General features: G+C 35.9%; 1 protein-coding gene across 11 annotated transcripts in view; it reads right to left on the reverse strand.

Annotated features, from left to right (window-relative positions):
- Nucleotides 1-744: 744 nt before the first annotated feature.
- Nucleotides 745-25,457, reverse strand: part of DYNC1I1 (dynein cytoplasmic 1 intermediate chain 1) — a 316,271-nt gene continuing 291,558 nt past the window's right edge. For 10 of the 11 annotated variants that reach the window (XM_058424458.1, XM_058447060.1, XM_058424446.1 and 7 more), the window contains 3 exons: nucleotides 22,869-23,009; nucleotides 18,611-18,736; nucleotides 745-1,691 (listed from right to left, as the gene is read on the reverse strand). In XM_058424458.1, coding sequence (XP_058280441.1) covers nucleotides 1,581-1,691; nucleotides 18,611-18,736; nucleotides 22,869-23,009 — 378 coding nt within the window. In that variant the 3' untranslated portion in view covers nucleotides 745-1,580. Of the gene's footprint in view, nucleotides 1,692-8,470; nucleotides 8,664-18,610; nucleotides 18,737-22,868; nucleotides 23,010-25,457 lie in introns of all 11 variants that reach the window. The other variant, XR_009208752.1, reaches the window with a different exon arrangement.

The raw sequence follows: 25,457 nt of genomic DNA on the forward strand, positions 1-25,457 counted from the left end.
CATAATAATGCATGCATTTTGAATTTTTATTCTTAGGTACTTTACTGTATGTCTGTGAAACTTTTTTTCCCAGTACTTTTCATTCAAATGCTTTTAAACCTATTTCAGATACTCATTTGTTATCTATAAAATTTTTATTGTTTACAAAGGATTTCAATATCTAAATATTGTAGGCTACTTGGAGAAAAAGTATGACACTATTTTAAAAATAAAAGAAACTGTACAGTTCAAGGAATCCCTACCAACAAAGCCCCAATGGAAATTCCCTTCCTAAAAAGCCGAAAGCCTGTCTTCGAATGTTTTTCATGACTCAGTTGCTATTTGTTTTCATTTTCCCTGGGCATAAAATGACCTTTTGAAAAAAAAGTTTATTGAAGTTGTTTATAGACGTATTTCCTAGTCCAATAGTAATAAACATCATTTTCTGGTGTAAATTGTTTTTAAAAAGAAATGTGTAGGACATTTGGTATTTGTTCATCTTAACCTACCTTTCTTACTCCAACAACTGTCTTTGGGCAAGTGTGGCTTTGGTAAAGGTGAGAAGGAGGAGCTTTCCAAAAAAACCACACACATTCCCTCATAAAAATAAAACTAGGAGTCTTGGTTTAAGTCCAGCCAGGTTGGCTGCTCAAATAAATTCATGATCAGTCTTTAACATGGCTCTAATGTATCTCTCCCACCTCTTGTCACAGCAGAATTCCAGTCAAGTTTTCCCCAAGCAAAGGATTTACTCACACTGGTGCAGACCTGGTTTGAAACATTTTATTGGCGACATTGATGTCATATTTAGGAATCATAGACTTTTGTCAGACTGTGTTAGCTTCAATGACAAGTATTAGTGGTCAATGATATTTGAAATACTGTTAAAGTACCCAGAAATAATAGGCATTAAAATTCATTTCGTTCACTGCAACAAACCTCTAAAGATTTCATGTCTTCAGTGGAACTGGCATACTGTAATTGTTATTTGGAATTTAATGTAACCTCAACAGCAGCAGAGAGAATACAGTCCTCTCATTATGCACATGCTCTAGGATCGTTTATTTTAATGCTTTCAAATAAATACGTTCCATGCAGCACACTACAATAAATAAGGAGCAGCAATATTCTTCTAGTAAATCCATTCATAATGTGAGTCACCATGTAAAACACCACATCTCAAGTCTTTGGCCCTGTACCATAACATGAGGCACACCACATCTGCACCCAATCATATCTGGCTTCATATGGATTTAATAGGACTATGCCAGGAGTGCATGTAAGCACAAATTTAACCAGAGGTTTCCAGCTATTAAATACAGCTACTAAGTAGTTAAAAGGCAGCAACTTAACCCATAACCCCCCTCCCTTCATTTTTGAGACAGAAATATAAAGATAGAAATGCTGTGGTGAATTTTGGGTCAGTGGAAAGCATGTTGGGACACATTTAGAATACTTAGAGCAAAGCTGGCACAATATGGCACCCAAAATGTCACAGCAATACTGATACTGAATGGACACCGAATACAAGAGACTTGACTGCAGACGCTGAGCTCTAGGACACAAAGGTGGGGGCCGCAGTGGGGGGTGGCTCATTTCCACTAGGCAGATAACTCAACAGTGCCTTCCTCCTCGCTATCAGCTCTGTTAGCACGAATCTCCACAAGGGTCCTGGCAAATCGGGTCCATTCATCATTGTGGGGAACTGCAAGCTGCAAAGCAAATCAGTGGAGAAATGATGAACAAGATATCTTTCATGTCTGAAAGCCCTGAAGCCTGAATGACTGTCCCTTTGCCCCCATACCCTGCAAAGCAGATGTTTTCCTTGGAATGTAAAGGAAAGCAAACATTCTTCTTTGGATCAAGCAGGGCCTGAGGTGTTGCTCTTAAACTACCAAGAGAACCATGTCACTCTTGGAAGCAAAAGCACTCACAGAATTTATAAAACTTTAAAAACCTACGTAAACTATACAATTACAGTAGCCACATTAAAGTGCTTTTAGTAATGACATTTTTCCGTAAGAAGAGAAGACCAGACTTACAGTGAACACGCAAATAAAAACTGCATATAATGACCAAGATTTTCAAATAACTGTATATTTTATTCCTAGTCAATTGTATTAATCCTTTTTCTAAAGTGTTGCTGATGGGGCAGTATGAACGGCAAAAGAACAGCTTATATATATAAAGAAATATTCCTCCTATGAAATAGTACCTGTGCCTTTCCAGTAAGATTTATATGATGCTAACTATGAATAATAGTAATAGTAGCTATTATTTACCAAGAGTTCTGTTCTAAGTACATTACATGCATTAACTCATTCGTCATAACAATCCTATTGTGCCTCATATTCCTACATTAGAGGCACAGAAAGATTAAATAATCTTACCAAGGTTGCATAGCAAGCAAATATCGGTGTCAATGGAATCTGGTTCCAGTATGAGCATCCTTAGCCAGTATGCTATACTGATTCATCAAAAAGGGGGATTTATAAAATTTCCAAAATATCTTCTGTGTACAATTCAGTGAGGAGGAAATTAATGCCTCCTCCAATGCAAAGTGAATGTATGAATTTTTGTTAGTCATTTTAAAGGATAATGATTTCTCCACATAGCATCCAAAAATAAATTGCTTAAAAATATAATGCAAGTATCTGGGATAGAAAAAAAAATTTGAGGATGAGAAACAGGATTTAGTAGAAGTCTGAATGCTTTTCACACAGAATAAAATTGATTTAGATTTTAGACGCATTTTCTTGGAGTTTTACGCTATAATATAGTGTAATTCACCTATAGGTACTAGTGCTACATTACACTATCCACATATTCATAAACATTAAGGACACACAGGCATCTCAATTAATATATTTTTTAATGAAAAAAGAGGAAGCAAATAAACCTAAGCTTTGAGATTGCTTCTACGGCTGGAAAATTTCTCACTACACAGAGCCAAATGATTAGAACTTAAATTTTTTATTACAAGGATAATATTCTCAAAAACTATCTGTCCAAGAAAACTTATTGGAAAGTGGAAACTTCATTGTGCAAAGTATATCCATAAATTAGTGTTCTGGTATTAAGGCTAAATGTTTCAAGAATATAATTCTGGAAATGATATAGAGGCAAGGAAAGTAAGTTCTTTGACTTATTTTGCGAAGTGCAGTACCAGTAAGAATTCTTACTTAGTCACATGAATGAGTTTCTGAATGGTTAAATGCTGCTATAGTTATTGAAATGAATCCAAATTTCTTTGCAGGCAATAACACAAGTTCACAATAGTCCTGAATGATGCTGATACCCTTTTGCTCAGTCTGGTTTCCCTACTTTGTACTCTTTTCCTATATTCCACGATTCTTCATTTTTCTCTTCAATTTTAGAAAATACTGCACCTGGAAAACGAGGCCCCCAAAATGTACGATACAAAGAAGCTCACAAAAAACATAACCAACAAAGAGTTGGTATCACATTTATGTAAAAGAATAGGACCACTATTTCTTTTCCTTCTTCCAACCGCTGAGCAAGCCTTTCCAAAAATAACCATGAAACAAAAGCCCAAGAAGAGACAAAAGCCTAATCATGATAACACATTTATAACTTTTTCCCATATAAAGTAAGAATCAAGCTAAAGCTAAAATGCCCCATAACTTCATATAACTTTAAATATTGGAGAAAAAAATAGGTCTCAATAATACACAGTACCTTGCTCATAAAGAGCTGAGTTTGGTTCCCAAACATAAAGCTATATTATTAGTTAAAATGGTACAAATTTAAGTGAATATATGATGACCTATGCAATATTTTATTGATAGCAATGTGTAGAAACTATATACTATAACAATAAAATAGGTAAATGTATTTATACAGTTTCATGTAGTAGTCATGGCAAGACTGTTCACAAACGGCCCTAGTAAAGATTATGGAACATTAAGGTTTGAATAAACGTCTAGATACAGTTTAGAACAGAACTATCATTTACACTATATAAAATTGCACACCTCAAAAATTACATAACTAACTTCTCAAAAATGAGTTTTATCAAATTTAAATGATTCTGTTAAATACACAAAACATAAGCCAGCAAGTGAACTACATGTGACTTTCTTCATGGGGGTGGGAGTAATAGTGCTGTAATACTAACACATGCCCTTAGAAATATAGATTCACCCTCACAAAAGTGTCACAGTAATGTAACACATCTTGTCCTCTTTTTGATCTGCTGAAGTTTCATTTAGATTGGCAAAATGTTTGAAGTTTGTTTTTTAGGGATATTTGTTTTGCCAAGTCTTTTCCTCTTTATGGTATCATAATTTTCACAGAAATATTTATTTTCTTGGTTCACAAAAATTCTAGAGTAGAACATGATGAAAACACAATTCCTTCTAGAAACTTGAAATCAATTTATCTACCTCATCCTATTACACTTTTCATCTTGTTGACTGTAAAAATAACCCAAGGTGATTGTAATGCTAGATTTAGAAGGTGAACTGCAGACTGCCCCAATTTAGAATTAAATATCACCAACAGGAAGTACTTTAAGTATAATCTTAGCTTGAATGTGTGAATGTGTATTCACAGGCTGTTTCTACACCCAAAGTAATAATTTTTGGCATTAGAATTACTTGTAGGTAAGACCAAACAGGTGTCCTAACAAACGAGAGGGCCACTCTTTTCACTTTGCTGTTTCCATGACTGTAAACAGCATCCGTTTGGACAGAACTGCCCTTCCTACCCTTCGCAGTTCCTGGCTCTTCTCACCTGGTACTCTCTGATTAGAAACGGCTAGAAAGGAGGCTCAAGAACATAAATGTGTTTATGATTTTCTCTAGGAGATTTTTTAATCCAATACTATCTTAATCATTAAATAGGAAAAATCTTTGTTCATGTTTCTTACAGAACAGCCTGCTCTCATGTCCTACCTTGTATATAAATTTATTCAATACTCATTCAATAAGCATTGATTACCAATTATATGTCAGGCACTGTGTTTGAATTAAAGATACAGTAGTGAATCATTTTGAAATGTGATGACTATGAAATACAGACAAAACTTAATTATGTTTTTGTAGGTCAAACTGTGTGAATACTGGCATTAAAAAAACTTCACTGACATTAAAAAATGAATAGCCTAAAATTTACCTTCCTTCAGTGACAACTCTAACATTTCCTGATATCTGTTGTGTGTCAAGCAAGTAACAGGGAGGCAAATGGCATGTTAATAACATTGCTTCAGCATCTCTTCAAGTTTCTATTAAGGCATTAAAGGCTAAATCTAGAGCATCACTATGGATTTTTTTTCTCTGAGAATAATAGCTTAGAATAATTTCCAAACAATTTACGTTTGTGATAGGAAAAAAGATCATAAGTTATTTTGACCAATTAAAAATGTATAGTTAAATTAAGGGAACACCATTAAAAAAAAAAAACTTCAAAAATTTCCCAGCATTGTTCTAAGTCAAAGTGGATCTGGAAACATTTTCTGCCTCCAGATTCATCTCTGATGAAGTCTGCATCATAGGTTAGGGATGACTCAGATATTCCAACTGCTTCATCGACTGAGTTCACCAACAGCCAGTCCATCTTCTGATTCAATGGCTGTTTTCTAATTTTTTGCTAAACTTATAAAGCATTTTCATGCCAAAAGCACTTGAGGCTCAGATTCCTGAGATAATAAAATCTTCTTAACTCTAAGAGAGATCACCTTTTATAGATATGATACAATCCTATTTTTATAGCCAATGAAGCTAAGGGCAAAGGTAGTTACTGAGGTAGCAATTTGGACATAAGAAAGAGGTAAAATGAACCTCAGATTTGGACAGGAGACTCAAGTCCTGTTCTCATCTTGGTTGCTGGCAATGGTCAGGCACTTACCCTCTCATTGCCTCAATTGTAAAATAAGGATGATGATATCTGACCCATTCATCAACAGAGATGTGGAGAGCATGAGAAAGGTAATCAAAGTAAAGAAAGTACTATGAGTTCATCATGGATTGTCATGCATTCTTTTTCTTTAAATTGTCAGTCAAATTGAACAGGCTCCCCAAAATGATACGTTTTGTGGCACGCATACCAATTTTACAGTACTTTTCTGTTTTTAAAAAAAAAATTCTTTAGGAATTAATTCTGATTGTTATGTGAGGATGTTAAAGCAGGGCGTAGACCTTTCTTTAACAGGTAGGAGAGGACAGTATAGGGAGCTAAATAATTTGCTAAAGACCACATAACTTTCACCTGTTAGTGTGGGGCAATCAAGACTCACCCCTTGAGAAACGCCAGCATTTCATGACAGAAGGGCAGGCAGGTAATGTGTTTTGAATCATCTGCTCAGAGATTCTAAAGATTGTTTTAAACCTATAAGATTCTTGGAAGACAAAAGGTCAACAAGCAAAAGCAAAAGTGCAAAAGTTGTGGAAAAATTCATGAAAATGTATCGTTTTAGCCTCCCAGAGCCCCACCACCCAGGCTACCCCACTACTTCTCGGACCCTGTCAGGGATCTGTCCCCTCCTCTCTGCCTGAGTGGACTGGAGGCTGCCTCTGAATCCGGTCCCACCTCACCCCTGAAAAAACTTATCAGTCTAACCCTTGCTTGCCTTGCCCGGGTGTCCTGTATATCTAAAGGGAGGCACAGATTGTGGAGTAATAACATTTGACAATGGAGCCAGGGTTGACTTTTTTTCCGCTTCACCAGCCAGATCCTGGTTTCTTTCCCAGATTTGCCATTAACTTGCTGTATGTCTTTAGGGAATGTATGGTTTTAACACTTCTGATCTTTACTTCCTCATTTGTGTGAAATAAATTGTAAGATCCATCTTCTAGGACTGAATATTAAATAAAACAAAATAATGTAATAAGCTTAACACAGTGCTTGTACATTATAAACCCTGAATACATGATGTTGTTTTTCCTTCTTAATGTTTATTCCTTTCTTCCAATTTTTTTATTTTCTTGCTTTCTTTCCTCTTCTCTTTCTTCTTTTCACCTATGTAGAGCTGTACTTTTTTTTAGAAGTATACCTTATATTTTATCACATTTTATGTCTGAAATACTCACACAAATAATTTCCTAAGTAGTCAGGCTTTTAATAATAGCTAACTTTCATGAACGGGGGACAGGGAAAGAATTCTTTCAAATCACAAGAAAAATTATTTCAGAGTTGCTACTTTCCATTGTTTGTTTAAAAATCAAGTTTAAAATATAACTTTATTGTAACTAGATACATCCACACACATATGTAGACATGCACATACATATTTTTTTTCACATGTGACTAATACATCCTAATCCAGCTATTCCCTTGTGGCACTTTCCATAGTGGGATTCTTCATTTTTACCTAAAGTTGTAAGGATTTGTAACTGCTGTACATGCTGTTAAAAAAAATCAAATGACTTTTTATAGCCGGGGTTAAACATGCAAATATCATTCATGTGTTCCTTTTTATAATCACATGGCTAATAACTATTTTGAATAGTTCTCAGTCAAACCTTCCTCATTTTTTAGTAATTGCAGCTATAATAATTTTAAATAGCTGCATTATCTGCAGTAACTTTCACCATCCCAGTGCAATATTTTTCATAGTAAAAATATCTGTCTCAGGCATTGCTTACTTTAGTTTTCTTTTTTTTTTTTAAATCTTGCATAATTAAGACATTAGAAAAGCACTCTGATTTCAGTTGGTTTCTCAGATACATGAAGTATGGCCAACACATTAAGTGAGTAGGACTCTAGGTTTCAAGATAAATATTTCATGGATGTGTGGCTCATCAGCCTCTTTGTAATTTTTCAATTAAATGAAGTAATTTTAAAAAGTGTGTGAGACTATCATGTTAACCATTGATTTCCAAGAGATACACGACAATTCATCTCTATATTAATCTAAAAGTTAAAGTTTTCTGTTAAAAAGATATCTTACAGATTTCCTTTCACTTTAATACACATTATTTTTTAATGCATTTACAGAAAAAGTAGAAATGTATATCGGCTTCCACAGAACGACTGCTAACCCCCTCTAAGCTCTGAAAGCCTTTTAAAAAGGACAATTATTAATGGCACCCAAATTCAGGAGATTGTTGACTTACTGGTATACAAATACACGTCTGTGTTCAGAGGAAGCCTATATTTTTTAGGACAATTCCCTTTACCACACACACAGATGGGAGCAAAGTGGGAGGTAATATGCAATGAAACAGCCACTGAACGACCAAGCATACCCGCTTCACATAAATACAGCCCCACTGTATTTAACTCCCGGGAGAGTCTAGCATCGCAGCTAACAATGGATGAAACCACGGACCAGAATTCCAAGCCAGAATGCAATATACAGAGGGTGTAAATATACTACAGTGTTCTACCACAAAAAGATATATGGTATGTAACTTATTTAGAGCAGTTTCAAAGAAGTCAACAAAGTAGGAGTTACATTAGTCTCTGTACAGCAGTCTGCTATTACCAGTCAATAGGTAAAAATTTCTGTAAAATTTAGCAACATTCTTACCTATGGTGGTCAGATGGTATTTGATTATTTTTTAATTTCTTTTCATCTGGAAATCCCATCTAAGGGAACCCTCATCCACCCATGAAGCTTCAGACCTCTCTGCCAAAGGTCTCTTCCCTCGTTTCTTTAAAGGAGTGGTTTATTTTTACCGCATTTTTTTTAGAGTAACACTTTTTAAAAAATCCATTACCACCTAATTAAGGAAAGAGATAAAAGTAGGACATAAAAGTCAAAGTAAATAGTAACATATGTGGGTCACTATCAATTTCAATAAGCCAGCGAATATAGAAGGAAATATCGTTCTCCTTAAACACTATCTTAAGAAAGTAACATGTAAAATATTTTTCATGTTAAAATTTAGCATTATAGGAAGCAGGACAACATTCTGAAGGTTTTACCTGTGGAAGAAAAACAACAAAAACAACAACAAATAGCCGAAGAAAGAGTTAATTCACGAAGACCTAAAGATGAATAGTCTTGTTCAAATTTGTATTAAAATCTTATCATCCTTCTTTCCTCAGAAATCTTTTAGCCTTATTTTTTTCCCTACTATTTGGAACAATCTATTTCTCTGCCCAAAAGATGGAGAAAATGCTAAAAATGCTGGTTGATGGGCAATAATGAAAAATAAACCTTCTAAACATGAATAATTTGTTCTTCCATAACACAAAAGATCAAGAAAATGGTAGGAAAACGCAAAAGCATGTGCTATACAAGCTCATCTGTCATATTAGCTACTAAACACATATCCCTTCTTTTCTTGATATTATTAACTATAGGTTTTCTAATAAATTCTTAGCAACCGCTGCGTCTAAGCAGTTTTGACAAAAAGAAGGCTTATTGCTAAACACCTTAAAAACATTTACCAAGGTAATAAAAGAAATGTCATTCCCTCCTACTGAATGTTTGGGCATAAAAGAGGTATTTTTATAACGCAGTTCATGATTTACCATATCTATAGTGTCCAAAAAAAGCACAATGAAAAGGAAGCATTTTCCCAGTGGTTTGACAACTGTTTGAATCAACTGTTATGCTTTTATTACACTAGTGGCCAACTGCTCACTTTTAAAAGCACAGGAGGGGAGGGAAACTGGGAAAGAGATTGGGGGGAAGGATAAGCACTCTTTTCTAAAGATATTTTCTAAATATCCTTTTCCGTGCAACTACAGTTAAGTAATTTTTTTCCTGTGCATCAATCTGTAGCCAACTTGGAGGCTACATCCTGAATGTTCTAAAAAATTAAGTTTTCCCTTAATTTTTGCTCAAATTTTCACATGTGAATCATTCATTCACCCATCAAATATTTATTGTGTGCCTATTTTGTGCCAGGCACTTTGCTAGACTGGGTTATTGTGTTTTAATAGACAATCGTCAAATAACCACTTTGTGTACAATTCTGTGGATGAGGTCTTCCAAAGGTTAAAAAAAAAATCTGAGGAATGTGATAATCAAGGGAGGGCTGACAATCTGAATTTTTTTTTAAGTCACAAGGGTAACTTTTTTTTTTTTTTAAATCATACTAGAAGGTGTTCACTTTCTTATTTATTTATTCACTTTAAAAATATTGGTTTATGTTAACTTTCTATCTAAGGGCCCTTAATGCTGAGACCAATACAAATAAAAAATTTAATCTGAATTGAGAAACTATTGGTTGGCTATTAGGAGAAAGAGCTTAGAAATGGGCCACTGTTTTATATACTAGGTTAAAATTATGAAATTGCTTTTACAATGTTAGCAGTTTGGATATTTCTTAAATGATAAGTAACTCATGCTTTAAAATTTAGAAGATGTTCTGATAGCTGACATTCTCAAAAATTCATGTAAGCTTTCCTTGAAAGTGAAATATAATGATTCATTCACTTCCTCACTTTTCAAGTCCAACCTACATGGTGTATAAATATTTACACAGGAAATGTGCATAAGCAGATATTTGATTATGTATTATATTTTAGATATGCCAACAGTAGCACACATACACATGTAAGAAACAACTCCATTCTATACAGGCCCGGGTTAATCTCGATTCACAGATGATTGGAGAGACTTCACATTTAGCTTTTAAAGCTGTGATTTGAGGCTACTGCTCTAAGCAGCAATTTTTCAAGATAAAATTTAGCAATTTTGAAATTATAGAACTAAACACAATTTTGTCAGCCATAAAAAAATTAACACTATAATTAACAACTGCTTCATAATCCAAACTGCCATTGAAGATGACAGTTTGAAACCACAGAAGAATCATGAAGATGATTAATTATACAAACTGGTTCTTCTTTCAGAAGGTTTATATTCATAGATCATTTATCACCAAAATGAGAATATATGAACTTCACTGAATTTTGCAAATTACTATACACACATTAATTTGCTGTTTATAATATTAGATATTAGAGCTTTCTTTTCATTGAGTCAACTACTCCATAATACATGAAGTCATAAGTATTTCTTATCAATTCAGAAAAAACATTTGCTTGAGAAGATATTAATCCTATAAGTCCATTTTCATATACTAATGCTACCTGAATAAGCATACTATTTATATAATAATTAGTTTAATCATGGTCTTTTACATAAATAATTATCAAAGTGAAAGCCACAGCTATTACACATACTATAAGATGAATACTTACAACATTAATTGGAATTAATTGCGCCTTTTCTTTTTTAAATTAAGCATTTTCCCAGAAGAAATAAAGTTAATACTAAAATTACAATCATAGATTTTACCCAAAATATTTAATTTCAAATACTTATAATTTGTTATGACAAATGAATTAATATATTATTTCGAAATGGCTTATTTTATATAATTATATTTATTAGCATCCCAAATCTGCCCACACAAATATATCTTTGTGCCCCTTGACTTAATAGCACAGCATTGTGGCTGTAACACTAAAAATTCAAGGAAAAACTGAAAAATCCAGTTGAAAAGCTTGATGCTTTGTTCTTACGCCATCAACTGCTATCTAGATGTTACCGACAGAACCAGGTATTTGGATTTTCACATTTTATCTGGATGTTTGGTATCACTGGAAGAATTTACGCCTAAGTCCTTTCTTTCTCAAGGAGAGAAAATAAAAGGAAGTATTTAGTATCAGCTAAAGAAAATAATGTTGTTTATCCACCTAAGAATAAGCCAGTACTTGCAAAGGCCTTCAAGAATCTAGGAAATTAAAGGCCACACTCATTTAATGAGAAACACAAGTGTTTCAGATGATCATACCTGGATCTTGCTAAGCTGAGACCAACTCTGCTCTTCTGGAGGCTGCAAAAACCCAGCCACGCAATCAGGTTTGCCTTGCTCAGGGGACAAAGGCATTCATAAAGCACAGTTATTAAAACTGGCTGATTGCAAATGCAGTTCTTTTTATTAAGGGACTCTCGTTTGAATTAACCTCCTAAATCTAAGTTTAACTTTTCAGTTTTGTGTTTTGTATGCCCACTTCCTCAAGGAGGAGAATTATTTATATTCAAGGCACAGGCTGCTTATGGAGAATTGATGTAGGCCCTGTATTACTGGAAAACATGAAGGAGTTCCACAAAGTAAACAATTATTGCCTAAGTGTGATCCCCTTAAAAATCATCATTGTATTGTATTTATTTTGTGTTACTCAAACCCTTTTTAGCTCCCAGTACTTCCAGTTTATCAGATGCCACTACATCAAACTGCTGTTGAAAGCATAAAAAAATGGCCCGTTGAATCTCTTTTCTTTTATTCTTATTCTTGCTGGCTATGAAACTATTTGAGGCACTTATTAACAGTTCTTACATGTAACACCTTGACCATCATTCTAAAATATATTGTGTAGGCCATTTTTCCTGTTAGGGTTACAAATAAACTTTTCTGTCCTGATTTTTCGTTTTGGCTTTAAAATATATCCAAATGGACATTTAAAATCATGTTTTACGTTTTTGGCAGTTTACATTTGATCTCTCACGTTAACCCATATCTTTCTTTTCCAAGAATTTTTCAAAGCCCATATATCCAATGTCAAATGTATTATACTTATTGAAACTTGTAATGAAATGAATACTATTCTTTTGGCCCCCAAAGAGTCATATCAAACAAGCTATTTGAAATGCTATCAAAGTTCAGAGTTCAAATTTAAAGATTTATGCATATTTTCTTAGGTAATTAGTGAATAGGATACCAAATCAATAAAGCTAGGATAAGATTTGTCCATCTCTCAAACCATGGTTTTTAAGTTGCCATTTTATTCTTCAAATCCTACTTTGAGCTGAAAATGATTCTGTAATTTTATCATTTGACTACTGTAAAATATAATCAGGGATTTGAAACCTGTGTGAATTTATCACAACTGAAAACAAAATCTTCCCTGGAAGAGGTTAATGAAAAAGAAATAATAGGAGGTGGAAGATAAACTGCTTCTTTCAAAACTGGAGCTGCAAACAGCATTCTAACTAATTCAGATAAGCAGCAAACATAGTTGTTAGGGGATATTTATGACAGCTGCATCTGTGTGACAGCACTGAAGCCTTAACAATGGCGGCGGGCTTTCTATAAAACACATCTGCAAAAGAGACAGGTAGATAGGCTGGCTATCAATCATCAGGACATGTGAATAATTCTATACATACTGGCCTATGTGCTGTTGAAGTCAGCTCTATATACATAGAAAAGCTTGCTCTTCAGTAACGGAGACATGGCAATGAGTAGTTTTTATTTTTAATTCTTTCAAATGTGTGTTCATACATCATTTGAAAAAAAATCCAACAATAGCTCTCTTTTCAGGTATATTAATAGTTAATTTTTGACTTATTATCCTACCCATGTTTCATTTAATTGAATGGAATCCTTCCTATAATCCAAAACAAATAGATTGCAAGCCATAGTTTGGAGATTTCTCATAACTTATTCAGAAGCTAGGCTCATTTTTAATTTTGAATCTCAGAAAATTTAAATGGTGCATGCAACCACTGTCTATGTAAGTAACTTTTGAAGGCACAAATAGAATAAAAATTATAGCCAAATAATAAAAAGGGGTCTTCTCTGAATCTCAGATTCAGATTCGCATAACTTCCATTTATGCTAATGGGAGTTCAGCACCTGCTCTGCAAAGAAAATAGACCCCTTTCTGTGAAAATAAATGTGTACAGTGTATTTTCCAGATATAATGCTGAAATCAAGCAACCAAAAATGTGTGCTATATAAACACAGCATCATGTGACCTACCTGAAAACATTGCTGTTTTATATTTTACCTCTTGAGTCATAGGCTGTGGGATATTACTCATGTCTTTGTCATTTAAAATGTAACAAAAAGAAAAAAAAGGGAGATGGGCAAACTCAGTCTGGTGATTTCAGTGAGCTCATACACAATCCTATGTTTACCCCTTCAGAAGTTCATAATAAATTGCATCACTAAATCTGGATTCAAGCCACTGCTCTCTGCTATCATCTTAAAAGTCATAGAGGATAATTGTACATAGTAAGAGAAAGGCATGGTCATGGGGGCACTGAGCTGGGGCTCCCTGCAGCAGCTGCAGCCTCAGCTGGGACAGGAGATAAGGCAGATGACTGTCAGTGACTGGTGACACCAGAGTCCCTTTCTGCAATGCCCTAATCAGGGAGTGCCAGGGCTCACAGGAAGGCAAGTCTACCTGGGCTTGAATGGAGATGTTTCCATCAGTGCTCACAGCAGTCTCTCTTCAGGGAGTTCTCAACAATGGTGTGGACAGAGAAAACCTGTCCCACTCCACTCCAACTGGGGTAGGCATCTCAGAGATCTTTCCCAAAATTATATTATTAATATATTTTCAGGTAAAATTGTGATGTGATCAAAAGAGTGTTGTGGGAGGTGAACTGGGATCTCCAGTATGGCTTTAGCTTTACATGTACCTTGATGTTTATAATGTAGAGTCGTGGCCCTTCTCATTAAACATTTTTAAATAGTTTTAAGAAACAGGTAATGAGGCAGGGCGCAGTGGCTCAAATCTGTAATCTCAGTACTTTGGGAGGCCGAGGCAGGTGGATCACCTGAGGTCAGGAGTTCAAGACCAGCCTGGCCAACATGGCGAAATCTTTTCTCTACTAAAAATATAAAAATTTGTTGGGTGTTGTGGCATGTGCCTGTAATCCCAGATACTCGGGAGGCTGAGGCAGGAGAATTGCTTGAACCCGGGAGGCAGAAGTGCACCATTGCACTCCAGCCTGGGCAAGAGCAAAACTCTGTCTCGAAAAAAAAAAAGAAAAAGAAAAAGAAAAAAAAGAGAAACACGTAATGAGAAGATTGTAGTGTGGCCATCCATTTAGCTACATTTCTAGAGATTTCTCTCTTCCTAATGATCTAGGTTAAGCCCCCCCCCCCCCTTTTTTTTTTCTGATTTGCCTCATGAGTGGCATTAAGAGTAACACTCTAGTTGACAGGACTGGCTAGTTTGCAGGGTTCAGTGAAAAATGAAAATGTGGAGTTCCTCCTGACAAATTTTTAACAATTTTAAGACAGTGACCCAGGCTCAGGGCTCCCCTAAGCACGGGGCCCTATGCAATTGCATAGGTCCTATACTCTTCAAGACAGCCTCACTTGTGGAACAAGGTCTTGTCAAAAGCTAGCCTACAAGCCCCTCTTTTCTCCCCAGCCTAAAAGAAATCTCCTGAAATCAACACCGGGAGAATGAATGTGAGATGTCTTCCCACAGACATCTATTCAACGTACTGAGGAAAATGGACCAACACTGTGTGCTCTAAAAAACCTACCATCTACTTTTTAATACAGATTGTATTACAAAGCTTATCTAAAAGCATTTTGTCTTCTTTCTAGAAGATTCTACAAAGCAAGGTTTTCTATCTAAAGGCCAGCATGACCGTGGTTACGAGTTTCGTTTTAATAGGGACCAGGGAACCAATTTTGAATATTGGTTAGTGGTGGCAGAGCCTACTGGCAATTTAGTCTTCAATGCCTTATTTGTTTCTTCTTAAATAGCTCTCTGCTCAACCACCCTCCCTGCAGTCAGTCATGCACCAGCCTTAGATCGGACCTCTAATTCCAAATGTGCCACCCTGCCATGAAGCATTCCATCTGGCCTTCCGCAGTTTAGGTGATTTGGAAGGCTGAGAAGGCACTTGTCTAGAGGGTGCACTTCTCTTTAAGCACAGTTATGTTCTGTCAGTTCTGGGCTGGTGAACGATCTTATAGTAATCACAATAATGGCAGCATTTGCCCTTAAGGGATCTACCTCTTTCGGAAGTGGGCTGCAGCTAAGCTTGAGATGTAGGGAAGTCATTTTTCCTTTTAGTACATGGTGCCTCTACAGACTAGGTCTTCAGCAATTTAGAATAAAGCTTAGTGGTGACAAAGAGAAACACAAAAGTTCCCCTTCTACCCAAATAAATATAATTTATAAAAATACTTAGAAAAAAAACCACAGTTAAGGCAATTATTTTGTTAAGTCTGAGTTTTTCTGAGCTATAGATTGCTTTGTATATGATCAAACGATACCTAAAAAATTGTTCAAGTGTATAAGCTTATCCTGATTTTTGGTCATTCAGAGAAGGGCTAGAGATTGTAATATTACCTACTCTCAATAAAAGAGTATATCCTTTCTTTTTCTTGGTAGTGAATTTGTAGGGATAAACAACCCTACAAATTGTTTGGCCTATTATATGTCACAGAGATTTTTCTATAGCCTGTCTAGACTCCAGAAAATAGGCGAGACTGGCCTATAGTTGCAGACATTTCTATAGTCTGTAATATCACTTAGAAAAGTAAGGGCAATAACATAAAAATGAAAACCAGCCTGACCTGCCAGTACGATAGTAGAAATATGAGTATAACAACACTTTACAATTTAGAAATGATGATAGCATCCTAGAAAGAAATTTTAGCAGCCACATATCAGCCAAAGTAACTTTTGTAAAATCATATTTACTCGCAAAATATGTCATATTCAAGTAATTCTGTCCAAAAGCTATAAAATCACTTTTATTGCAGAAAATTCTATATATATGTCATGTTGTGTTTCCTTATTGCATAGACAGTGTGTATGAATGTATGTGTGTGCCTATATATAGTGTGTGTATATATAATATTTAAGTCAAAATAAAGACTTTTCAAAAGGCCTTTTAAAATATAAAACAGATTGTTAAACTATTCTGTTTTTCAGTCCTTTTAGAATACAACAAAGAGGGGTAAAATAATATTGTATATAATCTTAAGTGAGTTAAGGGACATTATGTGTATGCAAAGGAGGTAGAGCAAAGAGTTTTTAAATTGTATCTGTTTTCTGCCATTGTATCTCTGAGCATGTCTTCATGTCTATTTCTCTCCCACAATTACACTTGTTATAAACAAAGGAAAGGAAAAGGAAGAAAGGAAGAAAAGAAAGAAAGAGAGAAAAGCCTTTTTTTTTTACATTCTCCTTTGCTCTTTTTTATTTTTTAGGAAGTGACCAATAAAGAATATCTGTTTTTGTTATTGTTGTTTAGTTTTACTTTGATGAGGGCCATGAGAAAGACACATTAAACATAAAGAATACTCATTTAAGAAAAAATACTGCTGTAACACTACTGGCGGTATTTCTGACTCAGAGGGTATTCTCTTTCCCAAAGACTCCAAACGATATCAATAGTCACCAGACCATTTGCATCTTCACCATTGGGGCCAATATTAACAGAGTTTTTGTCACTGTTGGAACTCAGCTTGTGGTGTCAGGAGTAGTCAAGGGGGTGTTAAATGAAATAGGTAACATGCAGTAAAAGCAAGAGATTGTTTTTTTTACTTAGAATTATGCATCCAGAATAGAAAACTCCCATTTCTAAAGTCATTCTGTTTTTGTCCCTGGCTGAATTTTAAAAAACACCATCTAGCTTGTTTCAACATAATCAACTATACCATATAGCAGTATATAATATGTCATCAAAAGTTCCATTGTAGAACAAACCATTTAGGATTGCCAAATTTATAGAATGCTGATTGATGAAACCATAAAGAACCCTTCTCAGTGTGATCAGCTAAACCCATCCACCAGGCACTCACAGAGTACTTTCTAGGTCTAGGATGCTATGCATACAAATGTGGTATATTTTCCCCCTGGAATGCAATGTTAGATTCATATTATGCCAAAATAGCATTACATAACACTCTTATTTTGTTTTGCTTGAAAGTTCAATATTTTCTTTTTCTTTAAGGAAAAAGTTCTTTACTTCACCAGAAATGAAGGTTTTGGTTAACACTTTCTCATATAGCAAAAGTAAACAGACTATCTTAAGTACAATCAATTGATAATGTAACATTAAATTAAGATCATATACAAATTGAAGGAGATTTGTCTGAAATAAAAGATGTAGTTTTTTTTTCCTTTTTTACGTGCCATGATGTTCAGGAATACTTTGTGTATCATGTAATAAGACATACTAGAAAGGTGTATATCTCATATGATAAATTCGAAAACCACCAAGTGGCACAAAATTCTAATTAATCTCATTCTCAATTGGCTACACTTTAAAGAAAAATAGTATATATATTAATTCAACATACCAACCAAAACTTAACTTTTCAATTTTAGCATGATATATTTGGCAAACTTTTCTTGTTTTTTTGAGATGGAGTCTCTCTGCCACCCAGGCTGGAGTGCAGTGGTGCAATCTTGGCTCACTGCAACCTCTGCCTCCCAGATTCAAGTGGTTCTCCTGCCTCAGCCTCCTGAGTAGCTGGGATTACAGGTGCCTGCCACCACGCCCGGCTAATTTTTGTATTTTTAATAGAGACAGGATTTCACTACGTTGGCCAGGCTGGTCTCGAACTCCTGACCTCGTGATCCACCTGCCACGGCCTCCCAAAGTGCTGGGATTGCAGGCATGAGCCACCGCGCCCGGCCTCTAAACTTTTCATTCTCATGAAATTAGTGGGAAGTGCCACGCTCCATCACAGGATGATGGGGCATTCTACAGCACTCTAAAAGGAGCTTAGATCATTAACTTAAGTGTCCTGTGCATGGAGACAGAAGTTCAAATTAGGCCCTAAGGAAGTCTCGCCAAACTAGCATTGAAGTCAATGGAAATTAGCAAGCACATTAGAGAGGGTCCTTGTGGCCTGCAAGGTCTTGCCAATAATTTCACTAGGTTTCTAAAGTAGATACACAAGTCAAAACAGTAACAACAACACAAACACACATGTACCTCTCCAACGTCATAGACCCAAATACGGCCTTCCGAGTCCCCAACAGCAACTTCTTTGCCAGCTTGGGCCCAACGAACACGGTTTAGGGCGGATGCCCCCTCAATGGCCACACTTGCTGTTGGAACCTGCCAAGGGTTTACAACAGAATAAAAGAATCTCTGAATATGAATTTAAATATACAAATTTACAATAATACGTTTAACTGGATGAGTCACCAACTGCCTTCATGTGCATGAAGTAATATACATCCCTTGTGCCGGGGGGAAAAAGGGCTCATTGTTCTTAAATCATATGCTCCACTGAATTAAGGGGTAGAGAGAAGAGACACTTTAACAAAAAAGAAAAGGAGGGAGAGTTTTTTTACATAGTCACCGGGCAGTAAGTGGCATGAATATTTCTTTGGATTATGACAAGTGTACATCCAACAAAAAATACAGGAGCTAAATGGGATCCTTCCCCATTGGGTCATAGTTTATGGACAGATGGAGAGAGAGAGATCTCAGGATTTACCAAGATTAAGGATACTAAAAAGGCAGAAAGCGGGTGTATGGTGGAATAAAAGTCATATTAATGTGAGTGTTCAAGGAAAAAGTAAACATATATTGATCCCTCAAAACCTCATCAGGGAGGAGATGATCAGAAGAAGAAAGGAAAACGTAAAGTAAAAAAAATTTTCAAAAAACTCAAATTCTCTCTCTCTCTCTCTTTTGTTAAATCTGTCTTCCTCCCTCTCGCAGTACCGAAGTGGAATAAGCGATCCACAACTTTGGCACTGTCTCCAGGGTGACATCGTGATAGAATACAGCCACCCACTCATAGAAAATGCTTTATATCTCCTTTAATAAACACTTCAAATCTAAAAGCATTGATAATTATAACAATAATAATAATTAAAGTGAACTGGAGGTGCTGAAATGGAACCTGTAGTATTTGTTCCGAGAACCTCAGTATTTGGAAAGACTTTTTAGTGTGTCTACCTCTCTCCCATTATCAGTTGTGTAAAAGCTTGTCTTCAAGGTTAGAAGTTTATAATTGACATAAAGCTCAGATCTCTTGAGCCTTTTACAAGAATGTTGAATAGGAAATGACAACATGCCATTAAGAAAGGAAAAGGTAAATATTAAAACAAAAAGAAAAAATATGGTGAAAAGGGGGCCACTAGGATCATCTCATGCCACTGTTTAAGACCTGTGTCTAATAAACATGTCGCAGTAGAATGGAAACACAACATGTACTGTGGCTTAGCACCACTGGCATTTTGTTATTCAGGGAATTGAAACCATCTGTTTATACGAAATTATTGACCCAATACCTATCTTTAAAATAGCAATAAAAACTCCATCATATATAAGAATCTATGTTTAAACTTAATCTTGAAATCAATAAAAATTCTTTCACTCGCTTAAATCACTGTATGTCAATTGTGAGCAAAAAAAAAAAAAAAAGTCCCCGGCTCACATTTATTTTTTAAAAATACACAATTTCTATAATAAAAGTACCTGCTGTGCAAGCTAGAGTCTGAATTTTTAACCAAATCTTTCAAAGGCTGAAACAATGTGAATTTAGATGGATCATAATTCTGTCAATACACTATTATTACTGTGCTGCCCAAAAAACAAATCTGTGATTCAACTATAGACTCTTCAAAGTTAATTTTTAATACTATAATTTAGAAGGTTCATACAGGATTCTTGCTTAATTCTATTACCTAATTCCATGAACAATCTGATATTGAATAGAATTAGGTAATCTATGAACAATCTTAAAAATAGACTAAAATGTTTAATCTTAATACGAATATAACAAAAAAATCACTGAAAATAAACTGACATTGTGACACATTTAAAATAATGCCTAATACATTTTCAAGAATTTTATTTGGAATGTAAGTACTATAACAAGCTGAAACAATATTTTAAACATTTAAAAATAGTTTCTTTTCATATATATTATAAATGATAGAAAATAATGATCACAGCCTGTATTATGTGCTAGAAAATTCATAAATGCATGAAGAAAATGACAAAATATATTTGCATTAATCTGATCAGTAATGACCTTTCAAAAGTTGATGAATAATAAAAAACAATTCATATGTTCCCTCTGTCTCTTATACTGTACTTTGTTTCACAAATATTTCCACAGTTTTCCTGGCTCAATCATTTTAATTGCAAAGGCAAGATTTATATATCATAAATTATTACATTAAGCAGTAGAAATCAGAAATACTGAGGTGGGAAATATGAACTATCCTTGCATAGGAACAGCTGGAATAACCTGGTCCAAAAATGTAATAATAAGAACAACAACAAAACATACTGCTCTACTGATAATTCAGATTATTTTAAGAAATCTAATTTTTAATCTGACAAATATTTGAAAAATCTTGTTCAACCTGCCAGAAGACAAAAATGATTTGAAGGTTTTAAAAAGTGTTCGGTTCATTACTGGGTGTGAGCTGGACTCAATGTAGCTCTACTATTACTGTTAAAGCAGAATTATGTTTACCACAAAACTAAAGAGTTTGCATGACCAATAATGATTTTTTAAAAATGTTTAGCTATGAAACTCTTATGTGGTTGTCTCTTGATACCTAGAGAAAGAGAAGGGAAAAAAATTACATTTATCAATGTTGAGACATTAGTTTCATTTTACCTAAAAAAAATTTAAAAGAAAAACAGTTACATAGAAATTATTAAGGAGTTTGTAGAACACTCACTCCCTTCATATGCATTGTAGTTGGGTATCACCTAAACATTATCTCAACTAAGCTGGATTTCTAATACAGCGATCTCCTAAGTCAATCAGGAAAATGTTGGTTTTTTTGGTTGCTTTAAATGAATGAATTTCTCCTAGCAAATAGAAGGAATATGATTTTAATAAACAGTGATGAAGACTCTGGGAAACCCTTACAATGTAGGGCAATAACATCTTTCTATTAAAAACAATAATGTTATAAAGATTTCAACATCCAAATGATGGGACATTTCACATACTCATGCCTTTTGATTATTTTCAAAGATGCTTCATTACATAACTCATTCTTGTCACAGAATTCTTGTAGCTAAAAGGAAAAATAGACTCAAATTGAAAGATTTTTAAAAGATAACTACTTGGCAGCAATTATAGGTGTACATACCCTTGAAGATACAACGACTCAATAATAACACCTGAAGAATATTTCCCTGACCCCTCCCATACACACACACACACACAAATACGAGGGAAGTATGCTCCTCCTCAGATCCTCCAGCTGTGGGCTTCCTAATTAAAAAGGCTGAGCTGTTTCCTGCTCAAAACACTTCAAAAGACCTTTCTGTTGTTCTCCACTTGACATAATAGTTTGCAGCACTTGTTCCTCTTACCTGTCCATTCTTATTTATAGAGAGCTTTCTTGAATCAGAAACCAAGAAGTGATGCGGAGACCATTTTATTTTATAAAGTTGAAGGACAATAATATTTATGTTAAAAAAAATCCAAGTAGCTGAATTAGCAACTCAGTAATTTTGCGAGACTGGCAAAAAGGAACAATGCATGTGGCATAGTTTTTAAAACATAAATTTTTATAGCATAATTTAAAAACAGTATTTATTATTGGCTGCTTTTTTAAAATAAACGGGTATTTTCACTTACTGTAAATGTGACATGTTAAAATCTCTTTTTAAAAAAATACTGAGTTTGATATTCATGTTCAAAGTTGGAGGCTGTTGTAAAAGTCTGCCTCTGAGTTTGATATCTTAGACAAGGAATATTTACCTTGGTACAAATCAAATGGATGAAAGATCTAAACATAAAATAGTCAACAGAATCGTCTTTTGTGGATTCAAAATAGAAATGGTACAAGTAGCAAACACTGACAAATAGCCCTTTTTAAAAGCCCAATCTAAAAATCGACGTCCACAAAAGCTTTCTTTTCCAAGTGTTTGCCTATAAAGTTATTTCAACACGGCTCTGACAAATGCCTGTGTGTCCTGTCCCATAGGGAAAGGTGTGAACGCATAACGTTTTGCTCTTTGCAAAAAAGGGTCGTTAATTGTCCGAGAGCAGCCACCGTTTAGGGATGAAGGGAGACTAAGTGATTTTTGGCCAATGCATCTGCCAATTCCCTTCAGGGTAGTCAAGAATGGGGGGCCGGCAGCCCTGCTGCAATTGGAAGGTCTGTCCAAAAAAGGCCGTTTTGGAGAAAGAGGGAGAGACTGTGAGTGGCCGACTGCGCCCCCCTCCCAGCCCTCCGGCCCGGGCGCCTGAGCCGCTCACCTCGGTGTCATTGTTGAGGTTCCAGAGGTCCAAGCGCCCCATCCCGTCCACGCAGGCAAAGAGCGCGGGATGCACGGGGGACCACATGACATCGTACACATAGTCTGCATTGTCTTCAAAGGAGTAGAGCGGCTTGTTGTGCTGTAAAGCAGAGAGACCGTGAAGACTTTGTGGCGCTGCTGCTGCCTCGGGCTGTCTAGAGAGCCTAATTAAAAACTTTGCACATTCACAAAGTGTCATAAAACTTCCCGAGATGAAAGTCCTCGAGAAGGTGAACCGGAGCTTTAATGTGACTAGAACTGTCCAGTGGCATAAATAAATACCGGGGGGAGAGGGGGCCTCTGAAGGGGCTGGGGGCTGGGACCGGGGGTGGGGAGGCGGTTTCAGACAGAGTCGTATGAGACATTCCAGACAGGTGGACCGGACTGCCCATTAGTTCGGAATTCTCGCCTGGCAACGCTTTGCGAGATGCTCGGAGCCTAAACCCAACCGTGGTCGCCCCGGCTCAGACCCGCGGGGATGTTCTGAAGCCCCGGCGGTCCCGACCGCCCCGAACCCTTTCATTGAAGGCAACCCCTGCCACCTCGTGGTCCTCGTCTGTAGCTGCAACAGCTGCTGCTACCTCCAGTCCAACTCTAGGCCAAATTCACATTTTCGGGGTTCTTTTGCAGAGAGGAATGCGTACAAATATTTTAAAGAGGATTATTGCTCTTCCAGGAGGTAATCATTTCGCGATCCTACGCCTTTAGTCTCTTTGCATAGGGTCAGCTCACCCCAATCAGTTGAACTGGTGTGGCTCATTGAAGTGCCCCAGAACTTCTGTACAAAATGAACCTTATTCCTAGATCACCTAGTGTTTTCAAAACCCCCCAAATTGACTTTCGGGTGTTGGGGTGTGTGTGTGGAAATGCGTTAACATACCCCTAGTGCATACAAATGCTTCCACTCCAGAGGGATACAATAAATTAAAATGGCACTCTTGATTTCCAGTGAATATTGTCACATCAAAATAGCACAGAAGTCAGAGGCAAGTTTGAAAGTACACCAGAAATAAAACGTAATTGGACTTCATGAATTATTCATTCCATCTGGCTTGTCTTATTCTAATTTCTGCATAATGGCTTTACTAATCCCTGATCAATTAATGTAAAATTAAATTTAAATGATAATGAAAGCCCTAGAGATAAAAGAAATTAAGTATTCTTATATCCTCTGACAGAAATCTAAACAATGGGAGTTTTTTTCCCCAATGTCTTCTTCATCCAGTCAGCTGTCTGTACTCTCTTCATGGGTTCCACTGAATGCCTGTACAGGTCAGAGTAATAAGATCAAGAAAAGATAACATACAATATGAACAATCAAATCCTTTCTGCACAGAATGTTTAAAGAATGTGTCTGTAGGGAATCGGCTCCAAATATTAGAGTGATCTCTCCAAGTGAGCTGTTAGTTAATATAAAATGCACAAAATACCTCTGCCGAAATGAAAGTGAGAAAAAGCAGTGTGAAAACAATAAAACTTCTGTAACCTAAATATCACACAAAAATGTAATGTAGTAACTGTGAGTTCTCTTTCTATGGACTGTATTTCTTTGACATTTAAAAATCACCGCTTAGAACTGAAGAAACTTTTTTTTTTTTTTTGAGACGGAGTCTCGCTCTGTCGCCCAGGCTGGAGTGCAGTGGCGCGATCTCGGCTCACTGCAAGCTCCGCCTCCCGGGTTCACGCCATTCTCCTGCCTCAGCCTCCCGAGTAGCTGGGACTACAGGCGCCCGCCACTGCGCCCGGCTAATTTTTTGTATTTTTAGTAGAGATGGGGTTTCACCGTGTTAACCAGGATGGTCTCGATCTCCTGACCTCGTGATCCGTCCGTCTTGGCCTCCCAAAGTGCTGGGATTACAGGCGTGAGCCACCGTGCCCGGCCCGAACAAACTTTTAATACATTAAAGCAACACAGAATATTTTAGATGGGCCACTATGTGGATAAAGTGAGATGTGTCTTATTTTTAATTCAAAAAATACCTGATGGAGGGTGTGATTTGAAAAGAATTATATGACGTTGAGATAACAACATGATCAACTGGATATTAGCCTTACAGTTTTTTAAATTTTACGATTCTATAATTCTTTTATGCCAAAGTATGTATTATATACCATGTTTGCAGTGTGATTTGAAGCCAAAATTATTTGCTTATTGGCTATTTCTGTAGCATCTTTCTTTCCCTCACTGTTTGGACTACATGATTCAAACTACTTTCTCCATAAAACCTAACTGTCCAATGACACCTGAAAATAGCATAATTGTATCATTTTTCCTTATTAATATTTTTTAAAAGGCAATATGGAGTGGCTGCACCTTCACTGACTACTTGTAAATATTAAATTCTAACTCTCAGTAGAAGATTATTCCCACTGCAAATCCTTGATTTTATAGCTAGCCAGCCCACTATTTGTTAAAGAACACGAATAACAAATTTTTCTTAAAGTCAAAGGGTGTTAAAGATTTATATATGCTTTAAAAAGTCAATTGCCAGGATCCTCATCAACTCAGCTGATAGTATATCTGAGGGTATAGAGGTCTTCATATAGA

Source organism: Hylobates moloch, unplaced genomic scaffold (assembly GCF_009828535.3).
Source record: "Hylobates moloch isolate HMO894 unplaced genomic scaffold, HMol_V3 SCAFFOLD_1, whole genome shotgun sequence".
Taxonomy (NCBI): Eukaryota; Metazoa; Chordata; class Mammalia; order Primates; family Hylobatidae; genus Hylobates; species Hylobates moloch.